General features: G+C 58.9%; 12 protein-coding genes across 12 annotated transcripts; 7 read left to right on the forward strand and 5 right to left on the reverse strand.

The window, feature by feature from the left end:
* Positions 1-386: 386 nt before the first annotated feature.
* On the forward strand, positions 387-2,236 carry CcaverHIS019_0201500 (uncharacterized protein; the record flags this gene model as incomplete). Its single annotated transcript, XM_060597130.1, has 4 exons — positions 387-414; positions 578-797; positions 983-1,054; positions 1,156-2,236. The coding sequence occupies 4 exons, from the start codon at positions 387-389 to the stop codon at positions 2,234-2,236; spliced, it is 1,401 nt and encodes a 466-aa protein (XP_060454054.1).
* A 430-nt stretch (positions 2,237-2,666) lies between these two features.
* CcaverHIS019_0201510 (uncharacterized protein) lies at positions 2,667-4,133 on the forward strand (the record flags this gene model as incomplete). The annotated part of the gene is made up of 4 exons (XM_060597131.1): positions 2,667-2,731; positions 2,964-3,004; positions 3,279-3,412; positions 3,522-4,133. 4 exons carry the CDS (start codon positions 2,667-2,669, stop codon positions 4,131-4,133), a joined length of 852 nt encoding a protein of 283 aa, XP_060454055.1.
* Positions 4,134-4,900: 767 nt separating this feature from the next.
* Positions 4,901-5,317, forward strand: CcaverHIS019_0201520 (uncharacterized protein; the record flags this gene model as incomplete). Its single annotated transcript, XM_060597132.1, has 1 exon — positions 4,901-5,317. The coding sequence occupies one exon, from the start codon at positions 4,901-4,903 to the stop codon at positions 5,315-5,317; it is 417 nt and encodes a 138-aa protein (XP_060454056.1).
* Positions 5,318-5,561: 244 nt separating this feature from the next.
* CcaverHIS019_0201530 (uncharacterized protein) lies at positions 5,562-6,119 on the reverse strand (the record flags this gene model as incomplete). The annotated part of the gene is made up of 1 exon (XM_060597133.1): positions 5,562-6,119. The coding sequence occupies one exon, from the start codon at positions 6,117-6,119 to the stop codon at positions 5,562-5,564; it is 558 nt and encodes a 185-aa protein (XP_060454057.1).
* A 2,138-nt stretch (positions 6,120-8,257) lies between these two features.
* ARV1 (uncharacterized protein) lies at positions 8,258-10,843 on the reverse strand (the record flags this gene model as incomplete). The annotated part of the gene is made up of 8 exons (XM_060597135.1): positions 8,258-8,592; positions 8,680-8,775; positions 8,808-8,852; positions 8,944-9,060; positions 9,249-9,311; positions 9,352-9,376; positions 9,716-10,411; positions 10,664-10,843. 8 exons carry the CDS (start codon positions 10,841-10,843, stop codon positions 8,258-8,260), a joined length of 1,557 nt encoding a protein of 518 aa, XP_060454058.1.
* Positions 10,844-11,123: 280 nt separating this feature from the next.
* CcaverHIS019_0201550 (uncharacterized protein) lies at positions 11,124-12,681 on the forward strand (the record flags this gene model as incomplete). Its single annotated transcript, XM_060597136.1, has 5 exons — positions 11,124-11,477; positions 11,765-11,927; positions 11,981-12,078; positions 12,111-12,189; positions 12,371-12,681. 5 exons carry the CDS (start codon positions 11,124-11,126, stop codon positions 12,679-12,681), a joined length of 1,005 nt encoding a protein of 334 aa, XP_060454059.1.
* Positions 12,682-13,741: 1,060 nt separating this feature from the next.
* Positions 13,742-14,848, forward strand: CcaverHIS019_0201560 (uncharacterized protein; the record flags this gene model as incomplete). The annotated part of the gene is made up of 1 exon (XM_060597137.1): positions 13,742-14,848. One exon carries the CDS (start codon positions 13,742-13,744, stop codon positions 14,846-14,848), a length of 1,107 nt encoding a protein of 368 aa, XP_060454060.1.
* Positions 14,849-16,366: 1,518 nt separating this feature from the next.
* On the forward strand, positions 16,367-18,368 carry CcaverHIS019_0201570 (uncharacterized protein; the record flags this gene model as incomplete). The annotated part of the gene is made up of 6 exons (XM_060597138.1): positions 16,367-16,462; positions 16,498-16,618; positions 16,654-16,853; positions 16,888-17,084; positions 17,121-18,180; positions 18,288-18,368. 6 exons carry the CDS (start codon positions 16,367-16,369, stop codon positions 18,366-18,368), a joined length of 1,755 nt encoding a protein of 584 aa, XP_060454061.1.
* Positions 18,369-18,498: 130 nt separating this feature from the next.
* On the reverse strand, positions 18,499-19,459 carry CcaverHIS019_0201580 (uncharacterized protein; the record flags this gene model as incomplete). The annotated part of the gene is made up of 3 exons (XM_060597139.1): positions 18,499-18,815; positions 18,850-19,287; positions 19,327-19,459. 3 exons carry the CDS (start codon positions 19,457-19,459, stop codon positions 18,499-18,501), a joined length of 888 nt encoding a protein of 295 aa, XP_060454062.1.
* Positions 19,460-20,414: 955 nt separating this feature from the next.
* On the reverse strand, positions 20,415-21,902 carry zuo1 (uncharacterized protein; the record flags this gene model as incomplete). Its single annotated transcript, XM_060597140.1, has 2 exons — positions 20,415-21,391; positions 21,521-21,902. 2 exons carry the CDS (start codon positions 21,900-21,902, stop codon positions 20,415-20,417), a joined length of 1,359 nt encoding a protein of 452 aa, XP_060454063.1.
* A 216-nt stretch (positions 21,903-22,118) lies between these two features.
* On the forward strand, positions 22,119-22,682 carry CcaverHIS019_0201600 (uncharacterized protein; the record flags this gene model as incomplete). Its single annotated transcript, XM_060597141.1, has 4 exons — positions 22,119-22,162; positions 22,202-22,213; positions 22,250-22,443; positions 22,573-22,682. The coding sequence occupies 4 exons, from the start codon at positions 22,119-22,121 to the stop codon at positions 22,680-22,682; spliced, it is 360 nt and encodes a 119-aa protein (XP_060454064.1).
* Positions 22,683-22,959: 277 nt separating this feature from the next.
* Positions 22,960-24,144, reverse strand: CcaverHIS019_0201610 (uncharacterized protein; the record flags this gene model as incomplete). Its single annotated transcript, XM_060597142.1, has 3 exons — positions 22,960-23,062; positions 23,910-23,922; positions 23,976-24,144. 3 exons carry the CDS (start codon positions 24,142-24,144, stop codon positions 22,960-22,962), a joined length of 285 nt encoding a protein of 94 aa, XP_060454065.1.
* Between the last annotated feature and the right edge of the window lie 860 nt (positions 24,145-25,004).

Here is a 25,004-nt window from a genome sequence, read left to right on the forward strand (position 1 = left end):
ACTGATGAGTTGGGTTTGGGAGGGAGCGGGTGGGAATGAGAGGGGCAAGGAGGAGACCCTTAAAAGTATGATTGTCCCTGAATCTGGGTGTTTCTCGTTTCTAAAAAAACAAAAACCCAGCCAAACCCCCTCCGCCTTCCCAATTTAACCCAACCCACAAAGGGCCACTCAATGTCGCACCTTGGTCAATAGGTCCAAAGGGTCCACGGCCTCTGGACCCTTGCTACTTGGCCCGAGGTCCAAACTCCACGTACACATACAAAGTACTCAGTACCACGTACCACGTACCACCACAACCCACCTCTCTTATCAACTAGCTGACATTCCTTTTCTTCCACTTACTCATCCTCTCTTTCTTTCACTCTCTCCCCTTCTTCAAAACAATAATGACTCAGGTTAAGAAGATCTGCTGCAGTGAGTATTCACAGCATTACTCCGTCCATCCTTTCGGTGCACCCCAGCGAAGTCCCGTCGACGACCACGTTCGTCGCAACGCGTCCGCCAGTCACCGTGGCGTCGGCCACCAGAGCGCGATGGAACTCTCTCTTTCCTCCCAGTGACCCAGCTAACCTCCCAGTCGGTGCCGGCTACGTCGGTGGCCCCACCTGCGCCGTCATCGCACTCAAGTGTCCCCACATTCAGGTCACCATCGTCGACCTCAACCAGAAGCGTATCGACGCCTGGAACTCTGACAACCTCCCCATCTACGAGCCTGGACTTGACGAGGTCATCAAGACCGCCCGTGGCCGCAACCTCTTCTTCTCGACCGACGTTGACAAGGCCATTGCCGAGTCCGAGTGCGTATTTTTCAAAGGGAGGGCGGGACAGGTCAGGCGGGATTGGTTCGACTCTGTGCAACCTTGCGCCAGTACCGTGTCCCTCGCGTTGTATCACTTTGGGAGCGAGCTGCCGTCCGCGGGCCGATTGTCCGCTGCCCGTCCGCCCTTCCAAAGCCTCCCTGTGACCAACCGCTGATGCTTAGCCTCATTTTCGTCTCGGTCAACACCCCCACGAAGAAGTCTGGTATCGGAGCTGGCTTCGCCGCCGACCTCAAGTGAGTCACAGAAGCCACGAGTAATGGCGAGACCGTGGGAGCCATCTCGCCAGCTCCTTGCAACTCTCATACATCGCCATCTCGCACGACTAACGCCACAGGTTCCTCCAGCTCGCTACCCGCCGCATCGCCGAAATCGCGACCTCGCCCAAGATTGTCGTCGAGAAGTCGACCGTCCCCTGCCGCACCGCCGACTCGATGCGCACCATCCTTGAGGCCAACCACCGCCCAGGTGTCACTTTCGACATCCTCTCCAACCCCGAGTTCCTTGCTGAGGGCACCGCCATCAGCGACCTCTTCGCCCCCGACCGTGTCCTCATCGGTTCGCTCCAGACCAAGTCGGGTCTCGCTGCCTGCGCTGCCCTCGCCGAGGTCTACAGCAACTGGGTCCCCAAGGACCGCATCCTTACGGTCGGCCTGTGGTCGTCCGAGCTCTCCAAGCTCGCTGCCAACGCTATGCTTGCCCAGCGTATCTCGTCCATTAACGCACTCTCGGCTGTCTGTGAGGCCACTGGCGCCAACATTGACGAGGTCGCGTACGCTGTCGGCAAGGACACCCGTGTCGGCTCCAAGTTCCTCAAGGCGTCGGTCGGCTTTGGCGGCTCGTGCTTCCAGAAGGACATTCTCAACCTCGTCTACCTCGCCGAGTCGCTCCACCTCCCCGAGGTCGCCCGCTACTGGCGCGCTGTTGTTGAGATGAACGAGTACCAGAAGGAGCGCTTCTCCCGCAAGGTTGTCGAGACCCTCTTCAACACCATCACCGGCAAGAAGATTGCCATCCTCGGCTGGGCGTTCAAGAAGGACACTGGTGACACCCGCGAGTCCCCGGCGATCTCGATCGCCAACCACTTCCTTGAGGAGAAGGCGCGCATCACCATCTACGACCCCAAGGTCACCGAGGAGCAGATTTGGCTCGACCTTACCGACGAGGGCACCAAGTCGGCCGACCCCATCAAGCCTCACATCTCGATCCAGGAGTCGGCGGAGGCGGCGTGCAAGGACGCCGAGGCTATTGTTGTCTGCACCGAGTGGGACGAGTTCAAGACGCTCGACTGGCAGAAGATCTACGACAACTGCCCCCGTCCTGCGTTCGTCTTTGACGGCCGCCTGATGCTCGACCGCCCGTCTCTCCAGCAGATTGGCTTCAAGGTCATCACCATCGGAACCTGTGACGGCCTCTAAGAGCCATGTGTCGGACTCTGTTCTCATCTGATTAGTACTCCATTTGTAGATAGCATCATACATACACCAGGGTTGGATATTTGGCCCGCAGATAGATTTCGCCTAGCCCTCGTATGGACTGCTGCGCGACGCGACTTGGTGCGGGGCAGGTGCATGAAGGAGGGCCCAGTGGAATGGAGAGGATGTGCCTCTGGCAGTGGTGGTTGGCCGACGGATTTACCGGTGTTGAAAGGAGAGGCGCCAGGGTGGAGGTAGCCACTGCCACGCGTAACGGTGGAGGCCATTCATTTGCCACCTGTCAGCGTCCAACACTTGGATACACTTGGATCGTGTACTCTCTACACCAACCACTCATTAACAAACACGACACAGCCGACACCGAAATCCGCGCGCCTCCTCTCAGAGTCCTGGCTCGCCACCCCTCGCCCGCATGTCCACACTATCCTCACTAGAGGAGAAGGGCAATGGTGGGCCGGTCGTGTCCGAGCTCGAGCTGTAAGTGGTGCGGTTGAGCGCCGCACAGAGATGTGCCGAGCGGAGGAAGATGGGCCGAAGCGTGTGTGTCCCGAGGTAAATTGGGGTTGCCGAGGTGGCGACCGCGTGCCGCGTGCTGAACGCGGCCAGGCGGTGGAGGGGCGCTGCTGCGACGCGGCGAGCACCTGTGTTGGGTGTGGGCGCGTGGACGCATACTCCACAGCTTGGATTGGCGACGTTTAGCTGACTGAAGCGAATCGGCCATTCTCAAGGGTGTCTCAAGCCATCGACCAAGTGAGTCCCCTCTTGTAATATCACCTTCCTCGACCTTCCCTCGCCGACCACAACATTCACCATTGTCATCTCTCCGTCATCTGCAGGCAGCTGGCAGAGCGGTGTGCATGGAATGGCGCTAGCGTCATCCCCTGTACCATTCTATTTGCGTACGATGCGCCGATCTGTCGATGAACGCGTTCCATCATCACACTTCCGAATCTCCACTTTCCAAAGCACGCCCCAACTTGCCCTGCACCTTCCCACCCTTACCCCATGCCCAACTAACTCTCAGTCGGGAGACACCGACATGTCCTCATGATTGCGCTGCAGGCCGACGTGCATAGACAGACCGGTATCTGGGTGTCAACGGAGACGCTGTGGGAAGCGTTGGCCGAGCTCTACGACCTCGAGGTGCTCGACGCTATGGTGAGTGCCAAAGGCATTGGGAGAACGTCGCAGAAGAGAGCAGCGCTTCACCTTTCTCCGACGTCACTGCCTCATCGCTACCAGCGAGCCCCAAGTCAGCTCACATCAGACATCATCCCCATCCTCCATTCCCCCATCCCCCGACCCCCTCTCTCCGATTCCCAACCCCCGACGGCGGCGCCCGCGCGCCCCGTCTGACTCGCCCTTGTCCTCCCCTTCACCGTCACCCGCCCTCCCACCGAGCCGTAGCGCCCAGATCATCAACTCTCGACATTTTGCCTCCGTGTTCGAGCTTCCCATCGGGCGCATGCCGTCCATGACGCCAGACACACCCGTGTCTCCCGAAGCGCCAGCCGACGAGCTCGACTTTGCGTCGCTCCTCTATGCGCGCGCGAAGGGCTCCGAGGAAGAGGGTTGGGACGAGGCGGTGCGCAAGCAGCTGGATGCGTTGGAGGAGGCTGCCCCGCCGCCTGAACCACCAAAGAGGCGAGGAGGGCGCAAGTCGCGAGGTGGGACGGCCAGCGCGACCGCGAGTGGTCCTGCAAGTCGGCGAACCAGCGGAACAGGCGAGCGGGGGTCGTCGCCGCTAACCAGCGACGGCGAGCCTGTGCTGCGTGGCCGCAAGGGCGCGGGCGCGGCGGCAAGGAAGCGTGGTCGAGCAAGCACCGACACGGTCGAGGAAGAGGAACGGCCGCGGGGACGAGGACGTCGGCGGCTATAAGCGGTATCGCGCCACGCGCTCCACGCGCATCTGCTGCGTGACCCTTTGGCGCCGACGTCACACGTCAGCAGCCAACCCGCCGCTCGTCTCGCGCCGGTTTTCTGTTAGTCCCACGTTGTGAGGACAGCTCTACCTGTGACCCACGAGCGCCAACCCCTCATGCACTGCACTTGCACGACGGGGAATCCCCTTCTGCATAGCAAAATAGCGAGTATCCCGCTCGCACCCAACAAGCATGGCCCCAACTCTCAACCAACAAAGCAAGCATTCATATCCGCCCCGGCGGGACTGTAGAATAGCAATAGACCATGTCATATAGTGGCAACCTGCCCAGGGCGGAGTGTCGAGTCATGTGGTTGGCACGCGACCGGCCGGGGCTCAATGAGATGACTGGCGTTGCGGCAAACAGACTCGCCTCCACTCTGGGATGTTTGCCATTTTCGAACAACAGCCATGACGGAGCGGCCCCAACCTCCGCTCTTCGAAATGAATGCCGAGATTCGAAACCACACAGGGTGGGAAGTCGTCTAGCGCTAGTCATGTCGCCCTCGCCGCCGTGTACTCCGGACAAAGCCGTGAGCTCCGTCGGCGCTCGGCGGAGGTGGGTGCGAGATTGATGCCCAAATTAGCATCCATGCTCTCGACCTCCACCGAACCTCTCGGTAACTTGGTACGTCCGTCAAATATTTCCGGCCGCGGAGTCACCGCTACCACTACTAATACTCTCGACGCATCCCATAACATCACATCTCGTCTACTCAAGCATCATGTCTGCCCGCTCAATCTTCCACTTGGCCTTCCACGTGCGCGACCTCGCCTCCTCGCGTACCTTCTACGGCGGCCTCCTCGGCTGCCGCGAAGGCCGCTCCACGGAAACCTGGGTCGACTTTGACTTTTTCGGCCACCAGATCAGCCTGCACCTCGGTGAGCCGTTCGTCACCACCAACACCGGACGCGTAGGCGACCACATGGTGCCCATGCCCCACCTCGGCGCGATCCTGCAGTTGGACGACTGGAAGAGCCTCGCGGCTAGGTTGGAGGGTAACGTCGAATGGGTGATGGAGCCGCAGCTGCGGTTTGAGGGGTTGCCCGGGGAGCAGTGGACTATGTTCTTCCGCGATCCGAGCGGGAACCCTATCGAAGTCAAGGGGTTCAAGGACCTGGCCAGTGTTTATGATGCGTAGGCGGGGGCTTTTGGTGGTTTGGCAAGAGAGGGGTCGAGGGCGGCGACACGAACATGAACACGAACGCGGTACAAGACGACATCGAGATCGGCAGCACCGTTCGCGCGGCGGCCTCGCCATCCCGCATAATCACACGGCCCTCGACTACCACCGTGCTCGACACGACATGCCGACGTCCACCTGACCAGTTGCCGACCAGCCTAGCATGTATGGTGTAGCTATCTCTTATAACAATCTAGGGGCACTAATTCTTGACGTTATCCAAGGCGTTTGGAGACTGACAGAACAGACCGCTGAACAGACCGCGGCGCTTCGATACGATCCCCATGGCCAGAAATGGACCAAGCCATAACGGCATCCGCAGCCAGCCAAGTCGTCGGCCCGGACGCGTGTTGCGCTCGTGCAGGTTGGCGTCGGGGGAATGGCGGAGGTTGTTGGAGTCGTCGTTGACGGGGTTGTTGGTTGGGTTGATGCTTGAGGTGTAGTTGGAGTTGGTGTTTGGGCTGGAGTAGGAGGTGTGGTTGGCGGGGTACTCCTCCCGAACGCAATGGTTTGGCGTATACGCCGGCCGCGAAGTGTATGCCGGCCGCACGGGCGGCTCGTGGCTGTAGTCGTACACGTTGTATGAAGCCCTGTAACTCGCTGCACTCGGCCGTCGACTGGGTTGCGAGTAGACGCTGAGGCCGCTGCCGTAGCTCGCGCGCGAGTTGAAGCCTCCATAGCTGTCTCTGAAGTTCCCGTAGCTGTTGTAGCCGAGACCGGAGCCACCCAATCTGTCGTATCCGGCGTAGGTGTATCTCATGGGAGAGGAAGTGAGGTGTGGGTGTGGTGGCGCTGTAGCATATAGGCCAGGAGGTTATATCTCATGCGCATGCGGAGCGGCCCACATTTCATCCCGAGGCGAACGGGCGAGGGTGGGTATTAGGCCGAGGGCGCCTGTCCGAAACAGAGGCGTGTGTATCTCTGCTTCATATTATGTAGGGGAGGGGCAACAGCGGGACAAGATGGGTAGAAACGCACAGCCCGCCGTCGACATTGGGCAAGATTTCTGCTCGTCAGTTTGAATGTACGGTTACGCACAGAATAACCCGCAACACCGGCGGCGTTTCTCAGTACTTCTGGGAGATGGCGCTCCGTTGACCGGGGTCATTTGCTTGGATCTCTTCCAGGGACAGAAGCTGCGTCGTGGGGTGTCTAAGAAAGGCGAGGCGTTGGCGTAGTTGGCTTGGCTGGTGTGGTCGGTGTTGTTCGCATTCGCAGTGTTGGCGCTGGTTTCGTTGGCAGTCGAGTCGTTGGGCCTGGTGTAATCCTGGTGTACGTAACGCGGATCATGACTCCTCGAAGCATGGTAATGAAAGTCTGTCTGGCCACTATAGCTTGGCCGCGAGTGGATCGTGCCGTGATAGCTTGCATGCGAGTAGACGCTGTAGTTGCTGCTCCTTGCGGCCTCCAACCCTCCTCTGTAAGGGCTCAGGTTATCGTTGCTCATCGTGCTGTTTAGGAAGAGCGGGGCGCAGTGCGGTGTCGTCACGGACCCCGAGGTGGCCCAGTACGGCAGGGGTGGACGAGGGTGGAGTGGGTCGCTGTGGCAGCGGCTAGAACAGCGGCCGAGAAGTTGTTCGCTGGCCTCCCTATCGACGACTGGGGGTGGCAACAAGCGATAGGAGGATGAGTGGGAGCGGGACGTGGTGGTGGAGTTGGCTCGCGAGTGTGTCATTAGCGAGTACAAACCCAGTCAGTAGATTATATCTCTCGCTCCGGCGCCATCGTCTGCATAGCCGTCAGTCGGGCGCTGTGCCCACGTTAGCGAAGGGGCGTGGATCCCATTCCTGCATATTGCCTATGACACACACCTAGTACTACTCTCTTCACACACTACATTTTCTGCCATTAGCCAATCCAAACCAAACTCACAGAACAGACCACAGCACCGGCGGCGGCGAACGGGCACAACCACGGGTGCAACGACTGGCCCAGCGACAATAGGGGCCGCGACGACTGGCCCAGCAACAATAGGTGCCGCGACGACGGGCACAATAACGGCGCGCCGCCGGAACGGCCAGAAAATGATCCGGGGCCGGGGCCGTACGACCACCGGTCGAACTACTACTGGGCGTACAGGTTGGGGGGCGGGGCGCGCATTTCCCGGGCGGCCGCCGTGTCCGTATTGGTTTCCGGGAGGCCGGTTGGGACGTTGGCCATAACTGGGAGTACTGGTTGCTGGGCGTTGACTTTGAACGGTGGATGGACGCTGGTATCCGCCGCTAGTAGGCCCGCCTCCGCCGTAGGTTTGACGCATACCACCTCCTCCGGTTTGACGCATACCACCTCCTCCGTAGCTTTGACGCATACCACCTCCTCCGTGGCCACCGCGACGTCCGCGCATTATTGGTTGAGTGGATGAGGTTGCTAAGTGTGGGATGGGGATGGGAATGGGGATGCCAAGTGGGGGGCTGGGGACCACGGCTTATGGGGGAAGAGAGCTTCACGACTTGTGGGTTGGCAGAGTAGGCGATGACGGCGTGGCGGTGGCTTGGGTCGGTAGCGAGGGACTGGCGAACGCCGTTTTGCGGAGGGCCGTGACGTCGGAGGCTTTGGCTGGTGGCTGAGGTGGGGATGAGTTGGCAGCTAGTGAGGTAAGTTGTGGATGGTGAGTGGGCCGTGAGTGCAGCTTATCTTGTGTGATCACTGCTGGTACCATTGGGAGTGAGTGATCCCATGGGCTATAGCGGGCGCTGCGCCGTGTGTGCGCCCTGTGCAAGGTGTGAAGAGGCGTGAGTAGGTGGTGATGTGATGGTGATGTACATTCCAATGACGCGGTCAGTAGGGATCTAAACAAGGACGCCACTTTGGAAATTGTTTGTTGCTCAGGTGGCGGTAGATCGTCCCAAACATACCTCTCATTGTCCGACCCTGGCGGTTATGCAGATGTTCCAGACCCTACTGCTCGCTAACCGACAAATTGACCAGTTTCTCCTCCAGCTTGTTTGCGGCGGGAATCTCACCACGCGCAAACGCACCCTTGGCCGGAATCTCGCCGCGCGCCTTACGCGCTTCCCACTCGGCTTTCTTGGCCTTCTTGGCCGCCATCTTCGCCTTGGCGATCTCCTCGGCCGCCGCACTGCCCTTGGGCGGTGGCTGGGGCTGCCTCGGCGTGCTGGCCCCTGAGGCTGACGCGGAACGACGCGACCCCTGCCGGTCCTTGCTGTCGAAGATGATCGTGACCGGCCCGTCGTTAGTGAGGGACACGGCCATCATTGCACCGAACTCGCCGTCTGATGTCAGCTTGGACCCAAACAATAGCTGAACCCCGAAAGTCCCTCCACGCTCTCACATCACTTCTTGCCTCTCACTGCACTCACCCTTGATCCGGTCGGGCCGGTACGCGGCTCCAATCTTCTCGAGGAATGAGGTGTACATCGCTTTGCCAGGGATCGTCGACATCGAGTCATGGAAGTCTGTGTGAGCTATGGTTTGTGTACTAGCTCACCTGGCCGCGCGCCTTTGAAGTTGGCGAAGAGGGTGAACTGCGAGACTGGGGTTAGCGGCCAGAACGCTTCCGGCCTCAGGCGACGAGGTCATCCCACGAGTGTTGGAGAGGTCTTCCTCCAGGCGCTGCCACTCACCACACAGCACCTCGCCCTCAATCTCCGTGACGCTATTCCGCCAAGCGTCATCGCCGTCCCACAGCTTGGCCGCGAGGACCTTCTTGATGATCCAGTCGCGGTCCTCGTTTGTGTCATCTGGCGTTAGCTTGGTTCCTCACAAAGACAGCTGTCATCGGCTTCCCTTCTCCTATGCGCTGCCCACATCTTCTACATCAGCGACAACCCAGGGGGCCCAACCGCCACCCCCCACGGGTCCGCATTGCTCCTCCAAGCCCTCGCGTCGTTGAGCCCCGCCTCTCCCATCCTTCCTCCGCGCTACTCACCGCGGTTGATGCCGACAAGGATCATGAGCCCGCGCCCGATCTGCGAGATTGTCTTGCCGTCAACTGTTGTCAGCTCTGACACGTGATTTATTCAGCTGCGTACCGGCAACGCTGGCGTTCACAACCTTCTGGACAACAGCGCGCATGTTATGTGAGAGTAATGAGGTGAGATGGGATGAGCGGGGAAGTGAATCCATCTTGTTTTCAAGGTGGAGGCCGTCCCAGTGATGTGCCGATAAGAGCCGAAACGGAAGTTAGGCGGGCCGACCTGGGCGACTTTGGGTTGCGATTGTTCCAACGACTCATAGAAACTCGGAAAGGACAAAGGTAACAATGGCGGCTACCGATGCTATGCATAATGTACAATTGTGAACGGCGCTCATGATATACGTCGTCTACAACCCAGCCACCTCACACAGCCGCGCCACTGCAACGGCCGCTGTCCACCCCGCAAGAACTATGCTTACAGTCTCCAAAGGCCGGGTGGGCAGCAACACCCGCAGCCCAAAGCCCGCACTCATTCCCCCGAGCAGGCGTGTACCGGCCCAAACCCGGTCTGTGTGTCCCCACGCCTTTGCAAGAGCGGCAACCTCGGCGGCTACACCAGGCGAATGTGCAGCCAGGAGCCCGGTGAATCCAAACTCGGGGTCCGAGTACGTCGGCGTATACCAGATCCTCAACACGAGGCCGAGAACGAGCGGCAGCAGCGCAGTGTACAGCAGCACGAGAGGGACGAGGATGGGGCGGAAGCCGTCACGCCGGCCGTCGCTGATACCTTTGCTGGTCGGGGGATACCAGCCGCGGAGGTGGAGGATGGCGAGAGTGACCGTGGTGGACGTTATGAGCTGGGCGGTGAGCTCGAGAGCCGCGACCAGTGCTACCCGGAGGACACCTAGTTCCGGCCGGTCAGCGAGGCGCGAAGCGGCCTCGGCGGCGAGAGTGGCCGCACCGAGACGCACGAGGTCGGCGCGCAGGCCCGCCGCCCTGTCATATCCTCCATGTTGTGGTGGAGAGTCGGTGATGACGCCCCGCGCGTCAAAGGGTGGACTGCCACGGTTGTACAGGAGGTGAAGGAAGACACGAGGTTTGAGGAGCACGAGGTCGAGGACCAGCAAAAGCGGAGGTGCTTCAATGAGCGGATCAACGAAATCGCCGCATCGAGGCTAAGGTCAGCGGCGCTCCGTGGTGTTGCAGGTTTGCGACGCGGGGATCCGCCAAGTGCTGAGCCAGTGCTCAGCCATTGTCAAGTTCTAGTTCCTGTTCTAGCTCCAGTTCTAGCTGCAGATTACCAGATCGCACCAAAGTTCTGGGTGTGGCGGTGCAGCCGCCCAGAGAGAGCTGATCTGCAAGGAATATTTTATTCTCGTTCAAGTCTGGATTTTGTCTCCCACGCACAGACCTTGCACTTTACTCACACAAACACTCAGGCGAATGTTGGAACGGCTCGTGTAAGTCGTATAGACGTAGCGTGCTGGGTAGGCGCAAGATGTGCAGAGCGGTGCGGCGGCCGCGGCGGCTTCCGGGATGAGTGATTCCCCGGCGGGACTGTTTTGTGATGCTCCTGCCGGGGATGCCATGTTCGCAATGATTGACATTGTTGTTAACAACAAATGGCCGGCGGAATGCCGTCAACGGTGGGTGGGTCATCAGGCTCCATTAACTTAATAGATCAACCCATTTAACCTGGGATGGAGATTGAATCCTGAAATTGGGCCGTCACCGCATTACAACGTCACCCGCCCACCCCACCCACCATACACAAACTACAAACTACATCTACCTACTCCAACTTGTTACTCTTTCACCATCTTGTCAACTCACAAGTCTCCCATCCATCGTCTATTACCCAGCACCATCCACAACACCATCCACAACATGAGTCACACACCACCTCCTCTCATCCGCCCTGTCCTTCGCGCAAGCGACGACGCATCAATGGGTTCCAACACCAACCTTCCTCACATCAAGCTCGCCGATGCCCCGCCACCTTCGGCAAGCTCCGGGTCCTTCTCACCCACCTCTCCCAACCCGCCCGCCGGCATCCTGAGTACGACCCACACCCCACGCACATCCATCTCGGGGCCACCGGGCTCGTCGGGTTGGAGCAATGTTGGTTTCCCCCGCACCCACACGGACAGCATGAGTGTCGACGGCGGAAAGTACCGCAAGAAGGTGGCATTTGAGACGTTTGACGACCTACCAGACACGCTCTTCACGTTTACCGCACAGGTGAGTTTGCTTGGTCATGACTGGTGGCTTCTGGTGGCTGGAGGAAGCTTGTTGCCGGCTGGAGCAAGCTTGTTGCCGGTCGAGTCTTGCAAGACCCGGGACGAAGGGGCTAGAGGTGATAGGCGGCATTGTCCAAATCTCACCGCACTGTGAGCGGCATTATCCAAATCTCGTGGTACAGGATCGTGATCGGCCCCCTCACGGTCCTCCACCCTGGTTTATTACCTGCTTGAAATTAATGCGCCGGGACACTCCGCAGCCCCCTTGGCACTTGCGCTGACCCAAAGGCAAAGAGCGAGGGATACAAGCGCTCGCGCAACACGCGCGTCTTTCTCGTCGCCGTAAGCCCAGACGAGTCGGGCGAGTACGCACTCGACTGGCTCATGAGCGAGATGGTCGAGGATGGCGACGAGGTTATTGCCATGCGCGTAAAGGACATCTCCGAATCAGGTGAGTGCGAGGCACCGCACCGGTCGGGTTCCTGTTGCGCCGGCTCACGCCAGAACGCCACACTGAGAGTGCGCACGAGGAGCTGCGTGAAGAGGCGCAGAACCTCCTCCAGACCGTCTTGCACAAGAACGACGAGGAGTATGGACGCAAGGTAGGGCTCCCGCAAGGGCCAGCTAACACCAGATATCCGCCATTGTTGAGATTGTCGTCGGGCCCATCCCAGACATGATCCTCAAGATGATCGCGCTGTACCGCCCAGACTGTGAGTCACGCTGTGTAGCATGGCAGTCATCACGTGGCGTTTCGTACCGCATACTTCGCGCGCACGGGGTGCGTCGGCCAGAGCCAGAGCAGTGGCTAATTCTGGCCACGCGCAGCATTGCACACCACGCGCCTTATTCGCCATCGCTACAACACACGTTCTTCACAGATGCTGACTCCAGCCCTCATCGTTGGAACAAAGGGCCAGCGCTCGCGCCTTGCCAACTGGTCCAAGGCCTTCTCCGCGCCGGGCATGGGCAGCATCTCACGCTTTGCCATCTCTCACTCCCCCATCCCGGTTGTCGTTGTGCGCCCTGTCCGCAAGGTCAAGAAGACACTAGACAAGCGCGAGGCGGCTGGCAAGAGAGGGCAGTACTCGTCGCTCGTGGGCGACGACGACCTCGTTCTCTCCCGCAGCCGGAGTCGTGAGCGCTCGCGCTCGCGCGACCGCCGCTCGGTCGATCTCAGCCGCCATATATCCCGTGACCACTAGCCAGCTAGCTGCTAGGTGTACATTATTGTTGAATGCTAGGACTCTGCTCTGAGCGAAGGGTTATAGACCCGGGGGGGGGTGGTTGGCGAGCATTTGGGTGCTGCGCCAACGTCAAGTCACGGTCGGCCAGGCTGTGAATAGTTGCTGAAGGCGATGTTTGCACACGACTGCCTTAACTCTCTGTTCTGACTCTAACTCACCAGCACAGAGCACTCCTGAAGGTGTCACGAGTGCGACTCTCTCTGCCCTTGGGCTGGTACTCCAAACGACGCACAGCGCTCGGCAATCAGAGATTCGCCTTCGGCCCGCCATCGGCTGGCAGCGCTGGGTTTGGAGGGCCCGACTTTCTGCAACCTGCGAAGCCGTAATGTCTGGTTGTTCTAGTGCGCCCGTTCGTTGATAACCACATTCGTGATCTGTTCGCCCAGAGCGCTGGGCGCCCCATCAACGCAACGCCGAGCGCACCAGGCCAATGGTCAGACCGGGGCGGGTGAGCGGGGCTGCGGAGGAGATGTGATGAGTAGCAGATTAGATAATGATGTCTCTGACCGGCTCAACGTTGTGGCCGCCGAAAGGGCCTGTTCCATTCCAGATGGTCACTCATGCTCACTCCAAATTCTGGTTGCTTTGTACTCTTCCGCTCGTAATGGATGTAAATCCGCTCACCATACGAGTGTACGGGTCTCCATGGGGCCAGCGTATAGTTGGGAATTGGCCGATTGGATTATGAGCAGATGGGCACGAAAGCCGTAAGCCGAAGGAACGGCAGAGTAGTTTCCGGCTTCGTTATCTTGCGAGGTGGGCAGTTGAAGTGGCACATCAGAGACAAGTTCATTTCGGCCATCAGCGATGTGCCTGAAGCCAAGCCACCAAACTCACCTGACCCCCCCGCATTATCACCTGTCCACGCACACTCAACCTACTCTGCATCAGGCCCTTGTCCGTGGTGCATTCGTGATATGCAGCGCTCAACGTTAGCATCAATGAGCGCCGCAGTGGGAGATATAAGGTGGCCCCGGTAGCTCGAGCTAACCATAATCCCCTCTCAATCACAACAACAATGGCACCTGCAGCGATCAACGAGCCCCCCCGCATTGACATGGCGGCCCTTAAAGCCGCGGCGGCTCCACAGGGCCCCGTCGTCGACCTCCGCACCTTTGCCCATTTTGACAACACGCCTGGTATCGGTACCGAGTTCCGCGTTGATGGCGACTACCGCGACAAGAGCGGCAAGCCGATCGTCTCCCTCCGCGACATTCTCGACGACCCAGCCTCTCTCCGTGCCCTCGGTCGGCTCGTGAGCGAGCGCGGTGTCGTCTTCTTCCGCAACACCGAGATCAGCACCCAGGAGCAGCTCAAGCTCGTTCACTCTCTCGGTCTTCTTGGCGGCAAGCCGGAGACCTCAGGCCTTCACGTCAACCCCTGCACGGCGCCCGGCCAGAACGAGGGAGATGAGGTCGCCCGCATCTCGAACAACTACGTCTTTGGTGAAAAGTTCAAGCGCGACCAGAGCAAGATGCTCCTCCGCCGGGTAGGCAAGCACTGCTGGCACTCGGACATTACCTACGAGCCTGTCCCGGCCGACTATGCGTGCCTCACCATCCGTACCGTTCCCGAGACTGGCGGTGACACGCTCTGGGCCAGCGCGTACGACGCGTACGACCGCCTTTCGCCCCACATGCGCAAGTTCCTCGAAGGCCTCACTGCCCTCCACAAGGGACTGGGATTCATCCAGCTCGCTCAAAAGTACGGTATCCCAGAGTTCAGGGAGAACCGCGGCTCACCCGAGAACGTCGGACAGGATCTAGAGGCCATTCACCCCGTCATCCGTACCCATCCACTTACGGGCTGGAAGGGGCTCTTCGTCAACCGCGAGTTTACGCAGCGGATTGTCGAGCTCACGCCGTACGAGAGCGACCAGCTCCTCGAGTTCCTCTTCAACCATGTCTCGGACAACCAGGACATCCAGGTCCGGTTCCGTTGGGAGCCAAACTCGGTGGCGATCTGGGACAACCGGTGCACTTTCCACTCGGCGACGTTCGACCTCGACGACAATGTCCGTGAGGGTACGCGCGGGCTATCGCTCGGCGAGAAGCCGTACCTCGACCCCAACTCGCTTTCGCGCCGCGAGGCTCTCGAGAAGCAGCAGCAGGGTGCCCAGGCATAGACATAGGGAGATATTGTGTCAGTAAGCGGATAGCATATGTAAAGGTTTAGCAGAGCTGGACCACTGTCAGTTGTACCGCAATCTCGCAACCACTTCTAGTGCCCAGCCAGCTCTCGTGCGGCTAACTGCTCTGGGCCGGTGTTCCGGCCCCTTGACAACCGAATAATTCAAGTGGGGCCGGGTGGCGCGGGGTGGCCACCAAAACCAAACATTCCTTCGATGACCTCATCAACAGCTCAACAACGCCATTGTGCTCATCTCGACCATCCCCAATGTCAGCGCTCCATCGCCCCGCACTCAGCGCCGAGCGCAGCAGGCACGCCGATGCTGTGGTGCTCTATTCCGATCTCAAGTCCGATGACGCCAGATACCGGTAGCGCCAGTGATGTCAATGACGACGACTGGCGCTACTGGTATCTGGCGTCATCGACGCCAGACTCGCGACTTGGCTATGCTAGTCACCAATACTTAAGCCTCTCCTCATTGATGTTAGAGGCCCACCACACTACCTTATCAACCTCATCTTATCCTCAACCTCAATAGGCGTCTCTACCCCAACACAAACGCACACAAGGATGTTCCGCAGGCGCCACGCCAACCCACCGCCCCCGCGCCGCTCACGCTTTGGCTTCTTCCACCGGCGAGCCCCAAGACGCGCTCCCCCTCCAGCCCCCGCCCGCTCACGCTTTGGCTTCTTCCACCGGCGAGCCCCAAGACGCGCTCCCCCTCCAGCCCCCGCCCGCGGCATAAGGATGCACAGGCTGTTCCGTTCTCGCCAACCACGGCCAGTGGTTGTACGCAGGAGGCGGTTCTGTGGTTTGTTCTGTGAGTGGTCCAAAGGCTGGGCTAACGCTCCCAGAGTCTCCTCGTCGCTTGTTCGACTCATTCTCGGACCAGACCGCCCCACCGCTCCAGGCTGCAGGTTGCCCGCTTACAGGATAGAGAGAAACCAACCCGTGTTTTGTAGATTCCATGCAGCTTGATGATCGCTGCGCTGGGACCAATCGTCGCCCAAACTGTTGCTTGTTTTTTGTTTTCATTCTCCCGCCGTCTTGACCTCCCGAGAGGGCCCGAGAGGGATGTCACGGTGTGACTCTGGCGCGGTTCTCACCAAACACGTCGGAAAGGTTGTCGTCAGGGCGAGTCAGTGCACTGCACGCACTTGCGCACGGTGTTTTGTGAATCGCACGGCTTGCGCAGGTGGAGAGTGAAAGAAGTTGAAAGAGGATGACTGTGCATGGTGTGAGACGCGTTCGACGCCACCGAGGGAAGGGCTTTCGCTTCTGGACACCCTCCATCCAACATGAGCGGAATCAAATCTAACGTAAACAACAGGTTCGTGACTGTCTTCCTGCTACCCAAACATAAACACCTTCTTCACCTTTTGTCAACTACACAACTACACAATCTATCAACTCGCCAAGTTACATCACCACCATGGATACTCCCGGAGGGCCAGGAGGCCGTCGAGAACGTCGGGAACACCGTAAATCCTATTCCTCGTCGGCACTTTCCGCCATGGTCGACCAACCTTCTTCACGAAGCCGGATGAGCAGCCTCGCCCCCGTCGACCCTCTGCAGTCTGTTGACGATCTCGTTCCCGTCCTCGACGTTGTGAGCTAGTTTCACTATTTCGCAGCTGACACCAGCTCCGGAGTCTCCGCAGCTCAGGTCGCCGCCGGGTACACGCGCTACGGCAACTCGAGGCGACGCTCATATTGGCCTACGCCGGACAGGGCGTGCCTCTCGCAGACCTGCTCGAACTCAAGTGTAAGCTACCTGACCAGTATGCAAGCTGATTCCAGGCCACGAGCCCGTCCTCGCTTTAATGGGGCGGCACACAGCCTCACTCATCAAACGTGGTTCTGGCACCGCTCTCCTCCCCAACGACGACTTGGCACAGCACCTGAGGCCTGAGCTCGACGTCGCCGTCAACATCCTCCAGGGCCTCTGCCTTCTCTCCAAGTCGTGCAAGGCCACTGCCGGCCAGATGTGGGCCATGGAGGTGAGCCAAACCTTTGTTGACGTACTGACCCAAGATGTTCATTGACCTCGTTATGCTCCTGCGCAGCCAGCTGTCTCCAGAGGGCAAGAAGACGACGGTTTACTTACTCCTCGATCTTCTATTCTGCATCCTCATCGACGCGCCCAACAACGCTCGCATGTTTGAGGACTTGAACGGTCTCGAGGCCGTCAGCCGCGTGCTCCGTGGTGGCAGTGTCGAGAGGGACGTAAAGTGAGCTGAACCATCTGTATCAGAGCTGACAGACAGGATTAAGGCTATGGAGTTCCTCCACTTTTACCTCCAGCCGGAGGACGGGGCAGAGCCTGCGCTGCCTTCAGGCTCCACCTCGGCTGCGGGATTGGACACCGGCCGTTATCAGACACCCGAGCCTCAGTCGTTCGTCACTGAAGGCCGGCGCTCCGGCTCAACGACACCCCATGAATCCGACCTTCCCTTCACCCCCCAGACGCCACGCAAGCCGCCCAAGCAGACGCTTGGTTTCCAGACGCCTTCTGCCCGCCGCTTCGAACGCGATACGTCGGCAAACTCGAGCGGGACGTCGCTGGCCCCTGTTCCCCCCTCCCCGCGTAGCGATGATGAGTCGGACGGATCGTTAACGAAGCGTGACTCGGCAGCGTGGCTGGACGCGCAGCGCAAGATGGACGCCCGGGCCGACAGAGTCTCGAGCGCCAGCTCTGAATTTAGCCAAGCGTCAAATGTGTCCTCCAGTGGCTCGAGCTCATCGAGCTCGACTGTCGTGCAGAAGGCCGGGCAGATAGGGGCGAACACGAGGTCTAGACACCGTCAGAGCGTGTCAACAAGTGCGGTGCTCCCCTCCCCGGCGATCTCGAGAAGCTCATCCCGCTCCTCGCGCGCACCAAGCTCGGAGCTGTCGCGCGCTCCTTCCTCTGCAGGTGACAAATCTTCCTCGGGTTTTGGTAACAAGTCGTCGGCCTCGTCCTCACTGCTTTCTAAGCCCAAGGCCACGACCCAGCACTCGCTGGACACAGACCCAGGCCTCCTCGCCCGCCGAGCGAGCCGGCCCTCCAAGTCCCCCTTAGCGCAGAGCACGACACCTGAGGAGGTCGCCCGTCGCGCTGGCCATCTGCGCGTCCACAGCGCCGCCCCGCTCGGAACACCGAACCCGACGCGCTCGTCATCGTCGACACCTGCTGTCCAGCGCTCCAAGGGCTTCCCGTCCGAGCTGACCAAGGGGCATCTGCCTAACTCGTCGTCCACCGCGCTCACGCCGAGCCGCAGAGTGCTGACTGGCACTGTGGGCGAGGACGGGCAGCGTGTGCGGCCCGTCTCGGACAAGAAGCTTATGGTAAGTCTCCCGAGCTCAGTGACGCTGCGTCGCGGGTGAGGATGTACCTTCAGCTTTCGTGCCGACGAGAAAGCTGGACAACATATTCCGCAGTGTGCTAACATCAGCTTGCCGAATATGTCGCCAACGTCGATCAGCTGGTTGAGGGTGCGGAGAAGATGGGTCTCTCGACCTACAAGCCCTATTAGGTGCTTCCTATCGTAGGTGGTGGATCGGATTGTGAACGGAACCCAATAGACAACATGTACAGTGTTAGATGTAGAGTGTGTAGAGTGTGCAATGGCTGCATGGCTCTACGGCAGATACCGCGATCACACACTACTTGCGCCACTTGTCGAGGCTGCCAGTCTCCTTGGCCCAGGTGTCAAAGTCCCATGCCTGAGGCACGGTCTCGCGACTCTTGGCCACATCGCGGGTGAAGCGTTTCTCGACAACGGCAACAAAGTTGACGTACCACTCGCGATCGGTCGTCGTGTCGGCCTCGAATTCAGCGAGGGTAACGTGGCGCGTGGTGACGTTGCGACCTGTCACACGCGCGAGAGCAGCCGCAATGTCGGCGATAGACATATTTTCTCCAGCGGCGTACATGTCCTTCCCGATCCACTCAGGTTCGAAGGCCTTGACAGCCCAGAGGCCTGGAGTCAGCTCCTCCCTTCCTGATCAGCTTACCAGTCTGCTCAACAGCATACGACGGAAGGACCGCGTCGTCCGGCATGCCGAGATCGAGGAGTAAACCGCCGTCGACCTCCTTGATCTGGCCGGAGAGGATATTGGAATAATAATAGCTCGTGTAGAGCAGGGTGAACGGCACCCCGCTGTCCCGCACATATCCAGCAATAGTAGCCTTGGAATCAAAGTGCGGCACTGTTCCGAGAGAATCCAGCGTTGAATAAACGACCCGCTGAACACCGGCAGCCTTGATCGCGTCAACTGCAGCGCGGCCTTGCGCTTCTTCCTTGGCTTGGGCGGCGCGTCCGTTAGTGCCATCATAGTGGACCCAGTAGTCGAGGTTTAGGAAGACGCCCCAAGCGTTCTGTAGGGCGGGAGCGTAGGATTCAGGAGCGTCGAGGTCGGCCTTGTGCAGTTTGACGCCTAGTGCTTTAAGGGCTGGTGTTAGATAGACAACGAGGGGAGGGGTCGACTTACCTTGAGCCTTGGAGGAGGTCGTGTCGCGCGTGATTCCCACCACGGAGTAGTTTGCCGCGAGGAGGGCGCGGGCGGTGCTGGAGCCTTGGTTGCCCGTGACGCCGAACACGACGATGGTCTTGGTGTTGGTCATTGTGAGAGGTGCTGAGAAGATTCTGGAGAGCTAGAGAGCTGGAGGGCTAGAGAGCTGGAGGGCTGGAGAGCTGGAGGGCTGGAGAGCTGGAGGGCTGGAGAGCTGGAGGGCTGGAGAGCTAGAGAGCTAGAGGGCTGGAAGGATGAAGAGCTGGAGAGCTTGAGTTGACCACATTCTTTGGCAAGATTATATACCTCGACGGTGCACACTGTCCAGCGTTCACAGTGTACCGAGCGCGGTGCTTGTCCATCAAACTGCTTAGCCAGCCAGGCGGTCAGCTTATCCCATGAGTCAGCGTTTCTGTTCACACCATAGTTCTGCGGGTGCGGTGAGAAACATGCCGATGCGTCGACGGCCCTTGTTCCAAGTTCAGAGCACGCCGAGGTCGGTGACCACGTGATGCCGACGGTGCCGGGGGACATGGTGCGGAACCGAGTGGGTAGCATTCCTTGCTGACCCATGTTGTCAGTGCGGAACCCCCGCTGCGTCGACGTCACGTCGGTGTACACCTTCGTTGTAGCCGCACTGTCGCCCTCATTGCACTAATGTCCAGACGCTTTAACGTGATGCACACGGCGGTCGTCCACCTTACTCAGCGGTCGGCACATCCAGATCCCGAGACTCGTTGCTGACAGAGGATAACTAGGTCAGTGTTCAGTGGTGCGCGAGGGTCTCATCCGCAAAGTACGCCGATTCGCGCAGCACTGATTCCTCATGTCTAGCATTCCACGCTGGCCTACGAAATTTGGCAACAAGTCGAGGCGGCTCTCGAGGTCAGACGTCACTTTCAGGCCGCAGGTGTGCACATCTTCAACTCTGTCGAAAAATAAATAAAACAATCAAGCGCCGTCCAACACCCACCCCACACGGAAGATGCAAGCAATAGCATCTATTAATATGCAGGCCGCACAACTACGCGCTGCCCTCTACTGTCTACGTCTCCATATACGACCGCTTAGGCGAACTCGGTAAACTTGCCGGCGGCCTTGTCGCCAAGCGCAGCGACCTGGGCCTTGAGCACCTCCTTGGCGGCGGCACCAGCACCAGCCTTCTCAATCTTCTCCTTGAGGTCCTTGACGGCCTCGGGCTCGGCAATCTCGCAGTAAGCGTCGAGCTCGCCAAGCTGCTTCTCGACGACAGCAGGCGAGGCAGTCCCTTCCTGGAAGTAGTTGGAGGCGGCGATGACGGCGGAAATGGACTTCTTCCACTTCTTGAGGTTCTTGCGTGCAGCCTCCTTGGCCTTCTTGGCGGCGTCGCGGTCGGCCTTGGACACGGCGTTGGCGGCCGCATCGGCCTTCTTCTTCTCCTCCTCCTCCTTGCGCTTGGCCTCGGCAGCCTTCTTGATGTCGGCGGGGCTCAGCTTGGTCTGCTTGCCCTGCTGCGCCGCACCGCCCTTCTTCTTGGCGAGGCGAGCAGCCTTCTCCTCCTCCTTGATACGCTTGATACGGGGGTCGTTGGCAAGAACAGAGTCAACGAGCTCACGCACACGCGTGTTGTCCTCCTTCTTCATGCGCTGGCGCTCGGCCTTGTTCTTCTTCTCGGTGAAGCGCTTCTCGTCACGGCTGTCCGAACCCTCGTTGGCCTCCTTGTCGTGCCACTCAAACGAACGCCACGAGTCAAAGTTGTACCAGAAGTCGTAGAAGCCCTCGACCTGCTCCTTGCTAGCGTCGGGTCCACCAAACTCGGCCACGGGCTGCACGTTGGAGAAACGACCCTCGCGCACAAAGATGGCGCCAAAGACCTCGGTGTACTTGTCGGCAGGGACCGACTTGGGGTTGGGCACGTCGTCGGCAATGTTCCAGTCGGCAGAGTCGAACTGGCGACGCTTCTCGTTGCTGGTGAGCGTCTCGTGCGCCTTCTGGATGCACTTGAAGAAGCCGTCGTCGTGGTCGGCCTTCTTGTCGGGGTGGTGGCGGAGGACCTTGCGGCGGTCTGGGGTCAGCACCGAGCAAGAGCGTGGTGGGTCAAAAAGATCACAGATGGTTCCAGATGACGTATCGGCGTCATGTAGCTGGCGGCCCAGATACTCCAAAACACCTCCTAAAGGAACCTAAAACTCACGCGCAACCTTGATGTGGTCGTCGGTGGCCTTGTACCGCAAGTGTCCGAGACCAAGGACAGCGTAGTGGTCCTGCTTCTTCCACTCCTTAGGGTCCGAGGCGAGGAGCTGCGCAGCCTCATCCTCCTCTCCAAGACCAGGGAAGAGGACCTCGGCCTCGCCAGCCTTAGCCTTGGCGGCCGCAGCCGCACGGGCAGAGGTCGTGGCCTCGTCGCACTCGGCAAACGAGATCTGGAGGAGCTCACGACGCGCGTAGGAGATGTAGCTCGGGCCAGCCGGGTAGACCGGGCGGTCGACGGGCTTGGACGCCTTTCCGGGCGCGGGCTTCTTGTAGCCTGAAGGCGAGGCGGCGAGGGTGAGGGGGAGGGAGACGACGGTGGCCATTTTAGTGGTTGGGTGTACGAGTGTGATGGAGTAGCTCGAGCCCGGCCAAGAGGCCAAATCTCGAAATCTTTGACAATCAGTCGGGCATCAAAGTCGCCACGTGGAATATTCATTGGATACTTTAACGAGATTTATCCCATCCTCCACTCTCGACTTGCCACCCAACGAACATGTAACCTCTCGAGTGATTGTTGATTGTTGACACATCCCATCACCATGTCTCAAGCACCGCGCGATCCCCTAACGGCCCGCACGCTGTTGTGAGTAGCCACTTGACGTTGCTTGTAAGCTAACCCCAGCATCAAGAACCTGTGAGCTTCCATATCCCACCAGGGAGCTGACAGCAGCAACTTCAACATCACGGGCGCGGACCTGTACGACCTCTTTGGCAAGTACGGCCCCATTCGGCAGGTGCGCGTCGGCACGTCGTCCGATCTCAAGACCAAGGGCACAGCGTACGTCGTGTACGAAAGCCCCGACGATGCCAAGGAGGCCATCAACCACCTGAACGGTTTCCACCTCATGGAGCGGTACATTGTCGGTGAGTCGGCGTGGTGTAGATGGAAGAGGAGCCGAGTGTCCAGCGAGCGAGAAGCGCGGCGGCCGCATGTTTTGCCACTGTTGGTTTAGGCGTTGGAGGTAGACCACAATCGCAGACGCTCACACCTAGTCCTCTATCACCAGCCATCAAAACAGCAGGCGTCGCAGTTGGCCAAGGCCGAGATCCGCGCGCGCGAGCAGGAGCTCGCAGCGGAGAAGATCCGTTTGGGCATGACGTAGAGAAGGGAGGACGAGGTACGCGAGAGCAGAAGCATAGACTGGCATCATGTATTTGTACGTATCCCCTCGGCCGGATCAACGCACCTTGGCATCTGAGGTTACTGTCGTAGAGGCGGTGCCATTCTCGGCGCCGTTCCATCCTCGAAAGCGGGTGGATGTGGAGTGTGTTCTACTAGTATGCTCACTGGACACCCGGTGCGTCTCCCAGTATTCAAATGTGACGGAAGCCTGATCTAGGGGCCGTGTACTGACAAAGAACACATTTACTTATCGTTCATTACAGGGTACAGGTGCTCGGCATAGTGATGTCGAACTTGGGCGACACCAATGAGAAACGGCGGGGCAGAGGGTTCGCGAGGCGTAACTGGATGAGGACAGCCCTAATGTGTGCTACCCAACGAAATGACGCCGGTAGCGGGGGTGCGCAATGTTGTCTCCGGGGGGCTATGGACAGGCGGTAGTAGATCAAGACCCCACTCTTTAAGTGTGGCTGATGCCGAAGGTTGTTGGAGCCAGGTAGCGAAACTCCATATCTGGGGTATAATGGAGTCCAATTTTGAACAAGGGGCGCCGGGCCGATTGTAGCGATAGAGCTTGTACCTCTTGGCCTTCACCCCCCCGTCACCCTCTCTCAACAAGCTCCTCCAGTCCACTGACCCGATGTCCTGTTGGGTGGATAGGTTGAGAATGGAGTGGATTTTGTGGCTGGGCAGGTACTCCCCGAATGCCTGCACAATTTCCCAATCTTTACTTTCGACACTTGGACGCTTGTTGCGAATGACGGAGTCGACCCAGAGCCCGATCTGGTCCAGAGACACACATGGCAAGTCCACATCTTCTAGTCCTTCAATAACCCCCATGACGAAAAGCCCATTTACAGGAAGGAGGAGTTCTTGAACAATATCTGGATAGTTGTAGCCGGTGATGAGACGAGTGATGTAGCTGCTGGTATGAACGCGTAGGTATTTGGTGAATTGGCGCATGTATTCCCATAGCTGAGGTTGGTTCACTCTCTCAGGCTCAGGAACCGAGTGTATGATGTGTTTGAAATGGAATGTAGCGAGCAGACTGGCAACCTCTCCACGCTTCCATGGACCACGGACGTTCGGGTCCAAGTCCTGCACCCAGGCCGGATCTACAAACGCCCCATATGCGCCTTTCCATCGTCCGGGAACTTGTGAGGCTCGACACAGATCCTTCCTTGTATCGATTCGGATAAAGTTGAACCTCGAGGACATGTCTGGCGTCAGAGAACGAGCTAGCCAACTGAATTCCCCATATCATACAACTTACTCGACGGCGTGTCATCACGTTCCGTGAGGATGCCAACTACGCTCCACCCGAGAGACTTGTCAAAATATTCTGCGACCCGCTTGCCCAGGAACGCGAAAACGCCGAGCACGACAATCGTCTTGTCAAGATTCGCAACGTTTGAAAGAACAGCAGAGCTAGCGGTGGACATGGACGTTGTAGCTTCCTCATTGCTAGATAGGTTAGTATGACTCAGCTGTTGGCATACGGTTTCATGTTCGCAAGTGGGCTTGGGTCCAATGATGCCTGAGGGTCACCTTCTTCTTTCTGGATGGTAGCACTTTTGGGCTCGTTGGGCTCTCCAGGCTGTGACTCCGGCTCGGGTTCGATCTTCCGGGTGACGTAGTTCTCTCCACGGACCCTGTTAATGGTGAGCCAGTTTACCGAACGACCATACCATTCCAGATCATCCTTCTTGCATCGCCAGCAAACTTCCCGGGCATCAGATTTCACGCGGTGTGCAAAGCAGTGACCACAAGCCGAGAGACGTTCGCTATGATGAGCGAGAGTCCCCGGGCCAATACGTACCACTGCGCTTGGGCCTCTGAACATTCTTCACAGGGTGTCAATGTGTCACATTTTAGGTGGAGACTGTAACACCGAAAACAAGTACCCACATAGCCGTCCATCTTGGAGTAGGAATGGGCTTTAAGGACGGTAGGCCGGGGGGGAGGATAGTGGAGCAATGCGTGTGGTATTCGTTTTATCCTTGAAGTAGAATGATGAAGATGGATTTTATGCGAGAGTCGAGGGTTTGCCGACAAGGAGGTAGGACCGGCTTGGTCTTGATCTGTCTCCTACAGGTGACAGGAAAAAAACGTACTTGAGGAGGAGGGGGGGGGGGGATGCGGGATGGCAGTTGAGTAGGTTGAGTGAGCTACCAGGAAGGTGGACGGCCGAGGTGGACGTTGATAAAGGGACAGAGTTGCAAGAGGTATTGGAATCAGAGTTCTGAGTGACAGGAGGGAAGGTGAGGGTCCGAAATGCGAAGAGATAAAGAGAGGATTGACA

The sequence above is a fragment of the Cutaneotrichosporon cavernicola genome (genome assembly GCF_030864355.1).
Source record: "Cutaneotrichosporon cavernicola HIS019 DNA, chromosome: 2".
Lineage (NCBI taxonomy): Eukaryota > Fungi > Basidiomycota > Tremellomycetes > Trichosporonales > Trichosporonaceae > Cutaneotrichosporon > Cutaneotrichosporon cavernicola.